The 16,760-nt window shown below is 45.9% G+C and overlaps 1 protein-coding gene across 4 annotated transcripts in view; it reads right to left on the reverse strand.

Moving 5' to 3' along the window:
• RBMS2 (RNA binding motif single stranded interacting protein 2) overlaps positions 1-16,760 on the reverse strand; it is a 69,752-nt gene continuing 52,992 nt past the window's right edge. For all 4 annotated transcript variants that reach the window (XM_032420721.1, XM_032420720.1, XM_032420718.1 and 1 more), the window contains 9 exons: positions 12,352-12,431; positions 12,113-12,222; positions 11,737-11,783; positions 11,469-11,562; positions 5,096-5,173; positions 4,654-4,764; positions 4,028-4,108; positions 3,397-3,482; positions 1-2,704 (listed from right to left, as the gene is read on the reverse strand). In XM_032420721.1, the coding sequence (XP_032276612.1) occupies positions 3,402-3,482; positions 4,028-4,108; positions 4,654-4,764; positions 5,096-5,173; positions 11,469-11,562; positions 11,737-11,783; positions 12,113-12,222; positions 12,352-12,431 (682 nt within the window). In that variant the 3' untranslated portion in view covers positions 1-2,704; positions 3,397-3,401. The remainder of the gene's footprint in view (positions 2,705-3,396; positions 3,483-4,027; positions 4,109-4,653; positions 4,765-5,095; positions 5,174-11,468; positions 11,563-11,736; positions 11,784-12,112; positions 12,223-12,351; positions 12,432-16,760) is intronic.

Here is a 16,760-nt window from a genome sequence, read left to right on the forward strand (position 1 = left end):
AAAAAATAAAGTTAAAAAAAAAGTTCTGGGAGGCAAAGGAGAGGCAACCGCCACATGAACAAGTCTCCATACCCGAAAGGCCCCCACGCCACTGGGCTGTCAGTGGCCTGCCCAGCAAGCCTCCTCCAAACTAGCAATCGGAGGAACAGGATTCTGGATTTGTTTTCTCTTCTTCTTCAAGGCCACTGACAAGAAATCTATGGTATACTTTCCTCGACTCAGGGCTGGAGACTCGGAAACAAGAGCTACTTGCCCAGCCACACCCTTCTAGAACGCGACCGGATGGGGGGCTGCTCTACGAGGGAGAAGCCCTTCCTGAGGTGGGCAGTGGCCATGAGGAAACGAAGAGTGGGAATTCCGTCCTCCACACCTGACACCCTACCCGTAGCCGCCTCCCCTGCCTCGGGACTGCGCGAAAGGGCAGCCGAGGGGCAGGGAGCGCGGGACTCTCACTTCGGGGAGGGAAAGCTGGCTGCGAGCTCTCTGTCCGAGCACTGCTGCCTCAGCTGCTTTTCCCTCCGTGTCCTCTCCTTCCTCTCCCGACAGCTGCCCCAGCAGACACCGGGTTCTCCATCGTCTCTCTTTGGCTTTCTGCCCGCCGGGTGAAAAGCACCTGACCTTGCCGTGCAGGGGAGCAGGACTGCCGGCGCGGGAGCGAGGGACCGGAGCGGACAGCCGCGGGCCCTCACTTCCCGGACAGGGGCGAAGGCTTCCTCCTGTCCCCACGGGCACGGCGCCAGGGCGGACGGGGCCTTCCAGAGGGAAATACAGGCTTTTAAGGATGGCTGACCTTGTAAATAACGGGATGGGGTTTATTGCCCTTTTCCATCCCAGCTCCCTGTCATCCTTCCACAAGAAGGAACATTATTTTTAACGTCCTGGGTCCCTGGAAAAGGGATCCAAACAAATCAGGGCAGAGCAGGTTGCCCTGGACAGTCACAGAGAGCTCTGTCCCTTCCCACCCCTGCACGGCGCACAACCCCGAACAGTCCCCACACCTTGACCCTGCTGAACGTGTGTGTGTGTGTGTGTGTGCACGTGCACGTGCACGTGGCATGGACACAACAGCACAAGCCTTTCTAGGACGGCTCGTGCGGTACACAAGTATCCAAGGTCAAAGCCTGGGGAAAATTCAAGGACCCCAGTTCTGTCCCTCTCAAGCAGTTACACTGAGTATCAAAAGGCCCTGCCCATCCAGGGTTGGGCTGGGAATTTACCAGGTCCTCTGGCACCGGAGGTGGTAACAACACTGTCTACGTCAAGGTTTCGGACCTTGGCACCACCGACATTTGGAGCCAAATAATTCTTCGGGGGGAGGGGAGTGGGGGCTGTTCTGTGCACCTGCAGGATGTGTAACAGCGTCCCTGCCGCTCCAGCCACTAGACGCCGGTAGCACACGGCCCTCAGCCCCAAGCAAGGCCATCAGAAATGTCTCTAGAGATTTCCAAGTGGCCTCTAGGGGACAAAACCACCTTCCTGAGAACCACTGGCCCAGAGGAAGCAGCTGATCTTCCACAGCACGGTCATAACTGCAAAGGCTGCTCTGAGCACCGCGATGTGAGGCAGGGAAGACAGGGGCCCTGGGACCCAGGGCAGGAAAGGAGACCCTCCAGGAAACAGGGGAGCAGGGACTCCCGAAAAGCTGTCGCTGGAGAAGACACTTCCCCTCAGACGGTGCTGGCCTCAGTGGTGAGAAGAATTAGTCAGAAGTCAAAAGCCCACCCTTCTGGAACTCGCCAGGGAAGACCTACTCTTCATCTAAATTTGACTCAAGGATGGCTTCCAAAGACTGCGGGAGTGTCTCTTAATGAGCCTACGTCACATCTCTGCTTCCTGAAGGCAAAAGTCTGGTCTTTTCTCCCAGGATGTGGCAAGGCAGAGGGAGGAAAAGCCACTTCCATTGCCTGCTTAGTGCTCTACCTGCTCCTTGCCCAGCCCCCAAAAAAGTCCCTAGAAAATTTCATTCAAAAAAGAAATTCACAAAATTAAAAACTGTAAAAAAGGCAAAGTCGGCAGGCTCTGCTGTATAAAAAAGAGAAAAAGAACAGTCTGGATGAGAGAAAGAAGGCATACAATGTGTGAAGAAGAGATGGGATGTGTGAGCTAAGAGCTTTATAAACCAAAATTTGTAAAGTCTGTATATTCTCCACACACACCCACCACACACCGAAATAAGCCCATACCTCAACTCCACATAAGGGCCCACCGTGGGACTCCTTCATCACTGTTCTCTCACTGCACTGTTTTTCCCTTTTTTTAAAGAAATAACAAAAAATTTTTAAAGCCTCCTCAGATAAGTCCAACACATCAAAAACTGTTTTTCATAAAGATGAGAAGAAGCTCAAGGCACTATGTCTCTTTGGGATATGGAAAGAGTATATTGCAGTTAAAAACAAAATATAAAACTTTCTTTGCAAAAGAAAGAAAAAGAGTTCTTTTGATCTCCTTGAATGCAGCACACACAAAAAGTGACGGTTCCCCCAGGCCTCCCCAGGAATGGAGGAAGAAGCAGAGGGCAGGAGTGCAGAGATTTCTTTTCTCCAGGCCCAGGCCTGTGAAAAGCGCTGCCCAAGTGTTAGTCCTTAGCAGGGCCCTCGGCGGGTCTGTATCCCGTCAGCGCTCTGGAGTTCGGGAGCATCAGCCTCTCCGATGATTCAGGCGTCCGGGCGCACCTCAGACACGATGCGGGTTCGCTTCCAGACCACTGCAATAAAGCAAATACCACAACAGAGCAAGTCAGATGAAATTTCTGGTTTCCCACTGCATATAAAAAGTATGTTTACACTACACTGTAGCCTATTAGGTGTGCAATAGCAGGTCTCAAAAAATAATAGGCAGACCTTAATTCAAAAATACTTTATTGTTAAAACTGTTAACTATCACCTGAGCTCTCAGCAAGTCACAGTCACTGATCACAGATTACCATAAAAATGCAATAAAAAACTTGACATATATTTTTTAAGATTGTATTTATTTATTTGAGAAAGAGAGAGAACACAAGCAGGGGGAGTGGGAGAGGGAGAAGCAGGCTTCCCGCCGAGCAGGGAGCCCGATGCGGGACTCGATCCCAGAACCCTGGGATCATGACCTGAGCCGAAGGCAGACACTTAACGACTGAGCCACCCAGGCGCCCCCAAATTAGACCTATTTTGAGAATTACCCAAATGTGACACAGAGACACAAAGTGAGCAAATGCCAGTGGCACTGACAGACTTGCTTAAAGCAGGGAAAGCAGGGTAGCCACAAACCTGCAATTTGTCCAAAAAAAAAAAAAAAAAAAGGCAATATTTGCAAAGCTCAGTAAAGCACGAGAAAAAGAGGGATGCCTGTCGCCAGCAAGAGGGGGAGGGGAACCCTAGAGCAGGCGTAAACCGGGGGTGGGGGGGGCGCGCTTACCGCTGCTACTTGTTGAACTGGAAGGAGTAGAGCCCGTGGTCTGAGGGCGCCTCCACCGGCACCTGGGTCTGCTGGCCGCCGCTCTCCTGCACCGCAGCCGAGGCCGGAGAGTCAAGCTCGGCGCGCCTGTGCCCCCCCCAGAGTGGGGTGTCCTGCCCCAGCTCCCCCTCCCACGCGCACACAGCAGCGCCTCCCCGACACACCGCGCACCCTAGCCTCTTGCCGAGACGCGGCTCAGTACGGGCCGGCCTCAACGAGCGCCTCGTTCAAGGGCACGGACGGACGAGGTCCTTCCTTCCTACGCTCACTCACACGCCCAGCAGCTGACCGCGCGCGCAGAATCAGCATCACTATTAGAGGGAGATCTTTTTTTTTTTCCTTTCCTAAAATGTTGAGAGAGCACAAGCTGGGGGAGCTGCAGGCAGAGGCAGAGGGAGAAGCAGGCCTCTCGCAGAGCAGAGAGCCCGATGCGGGGCTCGATCCCAGGACGCCGGGATCACGAGCCGAGCTGAAGGCAGTCACCTAACCAGCTGAGCCACCCAGGCGCCGTTAGAGGAAGATCTCGATCGGGGGCAAACCTCCCTCTGTGCGTTTTCCTACGCGCGATTCCGCGAGACCAGAAAGCTCTTACCTCGGCTGCGACACCGGCGGAAGGCACGGGGGTGTACGGGGCGATGTAAGCTCCTGGCAGCGGGGCGGCCGCCGGCACGTACTAGAATGAGAGCCATCCACAGGCTCAGAGCAGGGAGGGGACTCCTGGCGATATTTAAAGCACCCGGGGAGCTCTAAAAACGACTGATGCCTAGGTTTCATCCCCAGAGAGTGGCATTTAATTGTCCCTTCTCCGGAGCGCTCCAGGGGCTGCTAAGTACACAGGCTTAGAGAGACGTGCGCCCCCGGGGCTTCCCTTCCTCCTCCGGCCTGCGCACCACCGTGCAGCGGACCCGCAAGAAACCTGCTGAGCTTCACCCGTTCTTCTGGTCACCATGTTGGGAAGGATTTCTAGGAAATGTGTGTGAGCTCCTGGGTAAACTGCGGTGTAGACAGAAGCACTATTTAGTTTCGTGAGTAGGAATCGGTTAAAAGGGGAGCGGCATGGCGATATTCTGTTTATCTCCTAGTCGGGGTCTGAGCCGTGCCTTCAGTGACACTGAAGTGACTGCCACCCTCATTCACAAGCATTTACGCTGAAGAGCACTGCATAGGTACCCCTGCTCAGTCGGAGTCTGAAATCAGAAACAGCCCGCTTGGCTTTACCGTGCCCGTGCTGCTGAGCGAGAGGTGCCCCAGTTGCTGGGTAAGAGGTCCCATCATGGAGGCAGGCTGCAGAGAAATGGGGTGATCCATCCCCGGCGGCAGAACGGAACCCTGGAGGCGGCAACAAAGGACAGGGTTAGCTGGCAGCATCCAACTAAGCCAGAGAGATTCACGCCTACCAGGACCGCTGAGGACAGACATTTAAAAGTCCTGGGAAATGATAGGTGAGTAGCGACCCAGCTGCCCAACAGCAACAGGTGCTCTGCCCGTCAGTGTGGAGGGGTCCTCCTCTTAAGAATAACAAACTGACAGAATTTCAGGTCATACAGCTGCGTTGCACGAGGGACTGAGCCAGAACTCACACCCACATAGTCTATCATCAGATCCCATTGTTTTTCTTTACATCAAACTCTTTGGCTTTTGCCCACTCCTGAACACTCACTGAAGGCTGCATGAGGTATGACTGGTGGTGCATCCACGACGGGTTAGGTCCTTGTAGAGGAGATGTCTGAGTTACTCTCTAAGGCAAACCAAAGAAATAGACAAAAACATTAATTGCCTAGAAACTACTGTTTCTCCCAGTGATCTGATAATGTTCAGCAAAACCCCAAAAAAGTCGGAGTGCCCCCTCACAAAATAGAAACATTAAGAATAAACTCCTTAAAAAATATTAAAAACTATTAAAAACTCGCACACGTCAACAAATAACCCGATTCAAAAATGGGCAAAAGATAGGAATAGATACTTCTCTAAGAAGATATACAAATGGCCAATAAGCACACGAGAGAGGCTCAACATCATTAGTCACCAGGGAAATGCAAATCAAAACCGTGATGAGATGCCGCTTCACACCCACCAGGATGGCTGTAATTAAAAGGAGAGAGTAGGGGCTCCTGGGTGGCTCAGTAAGTTAAGTGTCTGACTCTTGATTTCGGCTCAGGTCATGCAGGGTCCTGGGATCCAGCCCTGCATCAGGCTCCTTGCTCAGCAGGGGGTCCGCTGGAGATTCTCTCCCTCTGCCTCCCCCTCCCCCCCAACTCTCTCCCTCTCTCTCTCTCATAAATACAACTTAAAAAGAGGGGAGGGGGGCGCCTGGGAGGCTCAGTCCGTTAAGCATCTGCTTTCAGCTCAGATCATGATCCCAGGATCCTGGGATCAAGTCCCACATTGGGCTCCTTGCTCAGTGGGGAGCCTGCTTCTCCCTCTGTCTGCCATTCCCCCTGCTTGTGCTCGCTCTCTCTCTGACAAATAAATAAAATCTTAAAAAAAAAAAAAAATAACAAGTGTCATACACTGTGGGCGGGAATGTAAAATGGTGCAGCAGCTCTGGAAAACAGTTTGGCATTTCCTCAGAAAGTTAAACATATTGTTCCTACGTAACCCAGCAAGTCCACTGGGGGTGTATACCCAAGAGAAATTAAAACACGTGTTGACACAAAAATTGTACACAAATATTCAAAGCAGCATTATTCTAATAGCCAAAAGGTAGAAACAACCCGAAAGGCCATCAACTACTAAGTGGAGAACAAACGGGTATAGTCATACAATGGCAGGGGACTGACTCACTCATAAAGAAGAGTGAAGTACTGCTACGTGCTACGACACGGATAGACCTCGAAAGCATGCTGAGTGGAAGAAGCCTGGCCCCAAAGACATATACTGCATGCTTCCATTTATACAAAGTATCCAGAGGAGGCAAATCTATAGTCATAGAAAGTATCTCAGTGATTGCCAGGGGGTATGGGTGAGGGAGAATGGGCAATGACCGCTAACAGGGACAGAGCTTCTTTCTGGGGTAATAAAAATGTTCTGGAATTAGATAATGCTGATAGCTGCATAACTTTGCAAAATATACTTGAAACTACTGACTTGTATACTTTAAGTAGGTGAATTTTATGGTATGTGACTTATCTCAATTTTATGTATTTATTTATTTTAGATTTTATTTATTTATTCGACAGAGAGAGAGAGTACAAGCAGGGGGCGCAGCAGAGGGAGAGGGAGAGAGAGAAGCAGACTGCTGAGCAGGGAGCCCGATGCAGGGCTTAATCCCAGGACCTCAGGATCATGACCTGAGCCAAAGATCATGAGGCTTAACCAACTCAGCCACCCAGGCACCCCTGAATTATCTCAATTTTAAAATGAAAAAAAAAAAAAGAAAAAGAGCAATGAGAAGCTAGAAATGTATCACAATAAACAAGTAGGTTTATTTCATAAATGTAAAGATTGTTCAAGATCAGAAACTCTATAAACATAAGTCAAAATCGAAGGAAAAAGCCAGAGTGTAATATGAGATGACAAAAAGACATTTGATAAAATCCAGCAGCAATTTATTAAAAAAAAAAAACAAAAAACAGTAAAATAGAGTCTAGAAAAAAACTACTTACATATTAAAGGCTAGTACCAAAACCTAGCTGTTAACATTAACCTAAACAAAGAAATATTAAAACCACTGCATTTATAATAATTATAATATCTTACAGTAGGGTCAAACAAATACAATTAGATAAGAACACAACTGGCATAAAATTGGAAAGGAAGAGAAAACTATGATTTTTGCACTGATGATACAACTATATACCTAGAACACTTAAGAGACTCAGTAAAAAAAAATGCTAGTAGTAATAAGGATTTGGTACATTAGCTGCACACAAGATACATGAACATAAACCAACAGTTTTTCTTCAGTGTATCTATAGCATCTAGAAATGCTTATAAAATTATAGAACACTTACGAATATATTCAACAGGAAAAGCATAAGATCTATATAAACAACACTAACATCTTATTGAAGGGCGTAAAAAAAGATTTAAAAACATGAAAAGAAATACTACATCTTGGGTGAAAAGAATACTTTTTTTAAAAAATTTTTTATTTGAGAGAGGGAGAGAGAGAGAGATTAAGAGAAAGCATGAGCAGGGGGAGGGGCAGAGGGAGAAGTAGGCTCCCTGCTCCATGTGGGGCTTGATGTGGGGCTCAAAACCAGGACCCTGGGATCATGACCTGAGCAGAAGGCAGATGCTTAACTGACCGAGCCACCCACGCACCCCGAAAAGAATAGTTCTTAAAAAGTCAATTCCCGGGGCGCCTGGGTGGCTCAGTCGGTTAAGCGACTGCCTTCGGCTCAGGTCATGATCTCGGGGTCCTGGGATCGAGCCCCACATCGGGCTTTCTGCTCGGCGGGAGGCCTGCTTCTCCCTCTCCCACTCCCCCTGCTTGTGTTCCCTCTCTCGCTTTCTCTCTCTCTGTCAAATAAATAAATAAAATCCTTTAAAAAAAAAAAAAGTCAATTCCCAGGGCACCTGGGTGGCTCAGTCAATTGAGCATCCGACTCTTGGTTTCAGCTCAGGTCATGATCTCAGGGTCGTGGGGTTACCACACTTAGCGTGGAGTCTGCTTGAGATTCTATTTCTCTCTCTCCCTCTGCACCCCCCAACTAAAAGAAATAAATCTCTAAAAAAAAGGTCATTCTCAAAGAAAGGTCAGTTCTCTTAAACTAATACATAAATTTAATGAAATTCCAATTAAAATTGTCAGATTTCCAAAAATTAGATATCATAAACTTTATACAGAAGAGTAAATGCCGGGGCACCTGGGTGGCTCAGTTGGTTAAGCAACTGCCTTTGGCTCAGGTCATGATCTCAGGATCCTGGGATCGAGCCCCGCATCGGGCTCCCTGCTTGGCGGGAAGCCTGCTTCTCCCTCTCCCACTCCCCCTGCTTGTGTTCCCTCTCTCGCTGTGTCTCTCTCTGTGAAATAAATAAATAAAATCTTAAAAAAAAGAAGAAGAAGAAGAGTAAATGCCAAAAAACAGCATAAAGTCTGAAAGAGTGGGGAAAAGGTTTTGTCTTTTATAATATTAGAAGATATTCTGGGGCTCCTGGGTGGCTCAGTTAGTTGGGCAATTGCCTTTGGCTCAGGTCATGATCCTGGAGTCCTGGGATCGAGTCCCGCATTGGGCTCCCTGCTCAGCAGGGAGTCTGCTTCTCCCTCTGACCCTCTCCCCTCTCGTGCTCTCTCTCTCTCAGTCTCTCTCAAAAAAATAAATAAAATATTTTAAAAATATATTAGAAGACATTCTGAAAGCCACTGCGATCAAGTCAATGTATCACCAGAGTAAGGACAGACACAGTGAGCCCTGGAAGAGGATCAAGGACACAGAAACAAACCCCAGTATTTATTGTAGGTGGCATTTTAACTCACCACTGTTTAATTTTTAATTAATTCACCGTATTAATAATCCATTAATTCAAATATGATTTAATAATTTGGTGCTAGGACAACCGGTTAAAACATTCTGAAAGAATGAAATAAAATGCCTATCTGGTGCCCCATACAAAAATAAATTCCTGATGATTACATATTTAAATTTTACTGTAAAACAATAAAATAAATCTTGGAGACCATATGTATAATATAGGGACTGGGAAGACCTTTTTAATTAAGAAATTCAAAAGCTTTAGTGGAAACGCAGACATATTTAACTGTACACAAATTTTAAACTTTCACGGTTTTTTGTGGTGCAAATGAGTGATTCCCGAAGTATGGTCCCTGGACAGGCAGCAGGGGCAGCAGCAGCATCTGGAAACAGAAATGCAAATTCCTGCCTCCTAGCCTAGTCTTACTGAATCAGAAATTCTCTGTGTGGTGCCCAGTAATTTGGGTTTGATAAGCTTTCCAAGTGATTCTGATAGACAGCTCAAGCTTGAGGACCACAACACAAAGTCAATGGACAAAAATTAAATCTGGAAAAAAATATTTGTAAGAAAGATAGCATTCAGAGGATTGATACTTTAATAATATGCAAATGTGGTGACGCCTGGGTGGCTCAGTCGGTTAGGCGTCTGCCTTCGGCTCAGGTCATGATCCCAGGGTCCTGGGATCGAGCCCCGCATTGGGCTCCCTGCTCAGCAGGAAGCCTGCTTCTCCCTCTCGCACTCCCCCTGCTTGTGTTCCCTCTCTCACTGTGTCTCTCTCTGTCAAATAAATAAACAAAATCTTAAAAATAAATAAATAAATAATATGCAAATGCTTTTTGTAAGTTGATGGGAAACGAATAACCAAACAGAAAAATGGGCCAAGTGTATCAAGAACAATCAGAGAAGAGCAAATCAAAATATGATAAACAGGGGCGCCTGGGTGGCTCAGTCGTTAAAAGTCTGCCTTCGGCTCAGGTCATGATCTCAGGGTCCTGGGATCGAGCCCCGCATCAGGCTCCCTGCTCGGTGTGAAGCCTGCTTCTCCCTCTACCCTTCCCCCCTGCTTGTGTTCCCTCTCTCGCTGTGTCTCTCTGTCAAATAAATAAATAAAATCTTTTAAAAAATAAAAATAAATAAATATGACAAACATAAAAAGACACGCTTAAACTTGACTGTAGCCAGGGAAATGCAAATTAAAGTAACAATGCACTTTACACCTATCGAGATAGGAAAAACTGAAAAAGACCAATGTCACTTATGGCTGGAGGGAAATGGCCACTCAGACATTGCTAGTGGAAATGTGAACTGACACAGCCTTTGTGGGAAGCAATCTGGCAACATCTGTAAAAGTAAACGTCCATATATTATCCAGCCTAGCAAGCCCACTCCTTGGACTCTAGCCCCCGGAAATAACAGTACTCAGATTTAAGAATGTAGGCATAAGGATCTTTACATATGTTTGTTTCTGGGGATTAGAGTCCAAGGAATGGGACTGCTAGATTGAATAATATATGGACGGAAGTATTATTTGTACCAGAAAACCCCTGAAATCCAATTGAATACCCTTCACGGAGGTAGGGTTGAAGAATTCTGGTCTCTGCAGCATGAAATATAATGCAACTGTTTAAAAAAGAAATAATTAGAACAAAAAGTCTCAACATTAGCTACATCAGAATCACCTCGAGGGCTTGTTAAAAAACTCAGCTGGTGGGGGCAGGGACACGGGACAGTGGAAACAGGAGCGGATTAAGAGGTACAGAGTAGCAGGTAGAAGATATGTGAGTCACAGGGATGAAAAGCACAGCATAGGGAATACAGTCAATAATACTAGAATAACTTTGTATGGTGACAGATGGTGAACAAAAAAACAGATTGCTGGGACCCATCCTCAGAGTTTCCACTTCAGCAGATCTGGGGTGGAATCCAAGCATTTATGTTTTTTGAAATTCCCAGGTGATACTGCTCATCCAGGCACCAAACTTTGAGACTCGCTGGTTTAAGATACTGTTAAGTGAGAAGAGTGAAGTGTAAAAAATATATTTAATCTGGCCAGATTTTTGTAAAATAAACAATGACTGGGACGCCTGGGTGGCTCAGTTGGTTAAGCGACTGCCTTCGGCTCAGGTCATGATCCTGGAGTTCCGCGATCGAGTCCCGCATCGGGCTCCCTGCTCGGCAGGGAGTCTGCTTCTCCCTCTGACCCTCCCCCCTCTCATGCTCTCTCTCTATCTCATTCTCTCGCAAATAAATAAAATCTTTAAAAAATAATAATAATAAAAAATAAATAAATAAACAATGACTTCCAAAACTGTATACATATGCATATATGCACATGAGGAAAAATCTGGAATTTTCTGAAATATATGGAATAATAGGAAATTAAAAATATCGTAATATAGGCTTACTTGTGGACATAGAGTAAGAGGATGCTACCACAACAGTCCGTATATATGTCATGGGATCACACGTTATGCTTTCATGTAAAATTATTTGTGAGCAGTATGTATAAAGGAAAAACTAAAAAATAAGGAGTTTCCAGCCTTATGCTCCTTTACCTAAAGCACAGTGACAGGGAAAACCACCATACCCACCACTTTTTTCGGGCATGAACGTACCTGATAGGAAGACACAGGAGATGGAAGGTACGGGGAGAGTGCAGACTGAGCAAGCATCCTGTTGGGGGTGATGTTATAAGGAGCTGGGTAAAACCTGGAGGAAGGAACCTCATCAGTAAGGAGCCACAAGAAGCCACAAGGTTAGGGCCCCACTGACAGACACAGCCACTTCCCACTAGCTGCTGTTTAAAAATCAAGATGAAACATCCCAGTGCCTGGACAGGCCGTTGTCATTTTCGGGTAGCCCAATTCTATAAAACACCCTTACCCATTCTGAAGAGCTGTGGTGGGGTCATAGGTCAAGGCCATACCACCCTATAAAGGAAGAACACAGTGTTCATAATGAGAGCCCTTGGGGGAGAACAGGAGGAAGCCCAGAGTGCCAAGACTGGGACGTATTTGATTCAACAGATTAAAGTGAAGTCTGGACAGGTCCTACTACAGCCGTTCCAGAGTTTTCCTGGTTGTGCAGGCTGCAAAATCCCACTAAAGACCCACACTGAAGATCATGTTAAGCAGCCAGCCATCTCTCAGTTACTGTTAACTCTCAAGCTTGCCGCTTAAACTCACAGGAATCGGGCCCTGGTAAATTCCATTCCACGTTAATGTCCTTAGTACTCCTGTCTCCTCAGAGGTCCTCTTACCATATCTCCATTCCTTGGCCAGGCCCGTCCATTTTGCATGTATTTCCCTTGGTTCTGTCGTTTCTTTGGACCACCATCAGCAAATTTGCAAAGCAAGGGATCAGATGGGGCTGCCAAGAAAGAAAGACACAGCTGAGTCTCACCCTCTGAGTCCACTCACACTCATGCAAAATGCCTCCAGAATCTTCACTGGAAGTAACAATCTATGGCTCTCTCAGCCTGATTCCCAGATGCCTCACCTGGGACTCCAGCAGGTGTCTTAATATATTTTCCATTAAAGTGGGTGATGATGGCTTCACACTTCTCTGTGGACTCCATCCTAAGGAGCACAAGAGGGGTTAGGCTCTAGCTTCTCCAGGATCTGCGCTCCCCCTACATTCAAAGAGAAAGCTCTAAGTTCCCAGCCCACAAATACTCCAAAAGTTGTGACTATAGAAACACAGTTTCCTCCACATAAATTCAAGGTATCTTGAAGAGGCAACCCTAGCTTCTAATGAACGTTCCCTCAACTGGCTCCTGTAGGGCTCCTGAAAAGAAAAGTGAAGCTATGAATATTCCAAAGACACTGATGGATGGGCCTACTATTAGGTCTGGTTCTTAAACAAGAAACAAGAATACAGGGGCGCCTGGGGTGGCTCAGTCATTAAGCATCTGCCTTCGGCTCAGGTCATGATCCCAGGGTCCTGGGATCGAGCCCTGCATCGGGCTCCCTGCTCAGCGGGAGGTCTGCTTCTCCCTCTCCCACTCCCCCTGCTTGTGTTCCCTCTCTCACTGTGTCTCTGTCAAATAAATAAATAAAATCTTAAAAAAAAAAAAAAGAAACAAGAATATAATAAACAGTGGCTATCATCATCATTATCATTTTTTTTTTTTTTTAAGTAAGCTCTACACCCAGTGTAGGGCTTGAACTCATGACCCTGAGATCAAGAGTCATATGCTCTACCCACTGAGCCAGCCAGGTGCCCCATGTCACCATTATTTTTTATTACAAAATTCCTCATGGAAATTGTTCCCTCACTCCAATAAAACTGCACAAGCTAAGAACCTGCCAATGTTTATTTTTTGCTTCTGGTTATGATTATCAAGGTCTAATTAGCTACTGGTAATATTAAGATTTCTTGAAACTAGAGGAGGAAAGAATAATAAGAGTTCATGGTCTACAGTGATAGAAACAACAATGTTGGGAACTGCGGAGTTAAAGTATCTTGTTGGGGAAAGACAACTGAGTAAGGAATCAGAAAATCTAGATTCTTGCACCAGGTCACCCAAAATTCTGTGAGTTAGGACCTGCACAAAACCCAATTGGATCCATTCCTCATTTCTGCATTAGATATAACATCCATCTACCCTACTACAAATCAAATGAGATAATGTATTTACATGTGTTCTAAAAATTATAAGGGTCTATATGACGCAAGGTACAGTATCTTCCCCCTCTTCTTTCCTTATTTATTTATTTTAAAGATTTTATTTATTTACTTGAGAGAAAAGAGTGCATGAGTGAGCACAAGCTGGGGGGAGAGGGGGAGGGAGAGAGAGAAGCAGGCTCTCTGCTAAGCAGGACCGGGATCATGACCTGAGCCGAAGGCAGACGTTTAGCAGACACTTAACCAACTGTGTCACCCAGGCGCCCCTCCCTCCTTCCATATTTAAATTAAGTCTCATTATATTTTCTATGCCAATAACCACTAAAAATATGAACCGGTCCTATGAAGGTGGTCACTAAAAAGAGGCCTCACATGGAACCTTTTAGGGAAAACCCATGAGCTAGGTATCCCAGAGCAGCAGTCTTTAGCTGGGTTATTTCTACTCCTTAATCTTCCAAGAGTGTGAGCAGGCCTGAGGAGTTTTAAGAGAATTGCTCGCAGAACCTCCGCTTCCTCATAAGCTCTTTCCTAAAACTGGCCTACCTGAGGACAGCTCGTGCTCACTGATGGTCCAGGGCCCTCTCACAGCCCCTGCTCTGCCCTTCCTTCGCACGTCTCCCCAAACTCAACATGAGGCAATGATGCCTGACTTTTTAAGTCTTTTTCTAAGTCAGATGTTTCTAATTCTTTCAGCAAGCTGGATGACTCAACAGGTTGCTAACCGACGCATAAAAAAATCAGTTTTGACAGATCGATCACCTTGGTTCTTGGCTTATAACTGAGAAGAAATTCAAAGAATTCCTATTTTAACAAAACTCTTCCTATTCCCATTTACTTATGTGAACAAGGTTCTCAGCATGAAAATAAAAAACAGGAACAGAATTGATATTATAGCAATAAACAATAGTCATTGTTGGCTACATGACCTAATTAGAAAAACCTAAACAAAATAAAACTTATCCATGTCATAGGAGTAAGCTTTTCCAATAAAATTTACTTTATGTGGGGTGCCTGGGTGGCTCAGTCGGTAAGTGTCTGCCTTCGGCTCAGGTCATGATCCCAGGGTCCTGGGATCGAGCCCCGCATCGGGCTCGCTCCCTGCTCAGCGGGAAGCCTGCTTCTCCCTCTCCCTCTGCCCTTGCTTGTGTTCCCTTTCGCGCTATGTTTCTCTGTCAAATAAATGGATAAAATCTTTAAAAAAAAAAAATTTTACTTTATGTGTACAGTCTCGTAACCACAGGAAAAAGTTCTCATTTATTGTATATACGTATTTTTGTTGCAGAGAAGTAGGACAGAATGATCCATAAAAAAACTTTCAATTATAAAAATATTCTATACTTGAATACAATTCTGTAAGGAAATAGAATGGAAATACAAGATCAAGAACAAAAAAGGAACACTATAATAAAAATTATATGAATTATGACTATTAAAAAAAATGTCCTAAGTATTTTTTTTTAAGTAGGCCCCACCCCCAGCCTGGAGCCCTACACAGGGCTTGAACTCACTACCCTGAGATCAACAGTCAGATGCTTACCTTCCTGAGACACCCAGACACCCCGCCCTAGGTATTTTTATTTTTATTTATTTATTTAAATATTTTATTTATTTATTTGTCAGAGAGAGAGTACAAGCGGGGGGTGCAGCAGGCAGAGGGAGAAGCAGGCTCCCCGCTGAGCAGGGAGCCTGATGCGGGACAACCCCAGGACCCTGGGATCCCGAACCCAGCCGAAGGCAGATGCTTAACCAACTGAGCCACTTATGCGTCCCTAGTCCTAAGTATTTTTAAATGGATGATTTTGTGTATCAAACTGCTATGACATTTAGATCTATTTGGATATATTTACAAATAACATGACAGTTTTTTTTTTTAAGATTTTATTTATTTATTTGACAGAGAGAGAGACACAGTGAGAGACGGAACACAAGCAGGGGGAGTGGGAGAGGGAGAAGCAGGCTTCCCGCCGAGCAGGGAGCCCGATGTGGGGCTGATCCCAGGATGCTGGGACCATGACCTGAGCCGAAGGCAGACGGTTAACGACTGAGCCACCCAGGCGTCCCAACTTGACAGTTTTTGTTTATTTGTTTGTTTTCAAGATTTTATTTATTTATTTGGGGAGAGAGAGCGAGCACAAGCAGGGCAAGCAGCAGGCAGAGGGAGAAACAGGCTTCCCGCCAAGCAGGGAGCCCGATGCGGGACCCGATCCCAGAACCCTGGGATCACGACCCCAGCCGAAGGCAGATACCCAACCGACTGAGCCACCCAGGCGTCCCGACAGTTTTATTTAAAATGTCGATATTTGTAATTTGCTGGAAATTAGATTTCCCAAGATCTAAATGTATGAAGAAAATGTATAGGTAATAGCATAGGAACATGCAAGAGATTTCACGGGTTTTCAACTCTTCAAAACCAGTTTCCAAACTGGGCTCCGAGGCACCCTGTGCCACTGTGGTGAGCTCACAGAGGCGCAGGCAGGGGATTTTTTTAACTTTCTGAAGAAAATACAGCAACATCTATTGGATACTGTGTGGACTACTAACTCTAAAAGGTCACCATTTCAACACTGGATCACCCTACGATCCTTTTAATAATGTATTTTTGCAAAGCTGTTTTTTCCACGGTTGCTACGACAAAAGCAAATACCATAAGAAAACCAATGTGTGACAGGAAATGAGGGCGCCAGTGTCCAATTTGATTCCAAGGTTTGAGAAGCTGTGAAGTGTTCAACAGGTACACATTCCATTAGTAAGTATAGAAAGTATAGTTATTTAAGAATGGAGTAAAAATATTTTTCCTCTTTTTTTTTTTTTTTAAAGATTTTATTTATTTATCTGAGAGAGAGAATGGGAGACAGAGAGCATGAGAGGGGAAGGGTCAGAGGGAGAAGCAGACCCCCTGCTGAGCAGGGAGCCCGATGTGGGACTCGATCCCGGGACTCCAGAATCATGACCTGAGCCGAAGGCAGTTGCTTAACCAACTGAGCCACCCAGGCGCCCCCTTCCTCTTTTTTTTTTTAAGATTTTATTCATTTATTTACTTAGAGCTTGATCGAGCAAGTGAGCAAGTGGGGGGAGGAGCAGAGGGAGAGGGACAAGTAGACTCTACACTGAACGCAGAGCCCGACACAGGGATTGATCTCGTGACCCTGAGATCATGACTGGAGCCAAAATCAAGAGTTGGATGCTTGACCAACTGAGCCACCCAAGCGCCCCTCTTTTTTTTTTTTTTTTTAAAGTAAATTCAACTCCCAATGTGGGATTCGAACTCACAACCCCAGGAT

Source organism: Phoca vitulina, unplaced genomic scaffold (assembly GCF_004348235.1).
Source record: "Phoca vitulina isolate PV1807 unplaced genomic scaffold, GSC_HSeal_1.0 scaffold23, whole genome shotgun sequence".
Taxonomy (NCBI): Eukaryota; Metazoa; Chordata; class Mammalia; order Carnivora; family Phocidae; genus Phoca; species Phoca vitulina.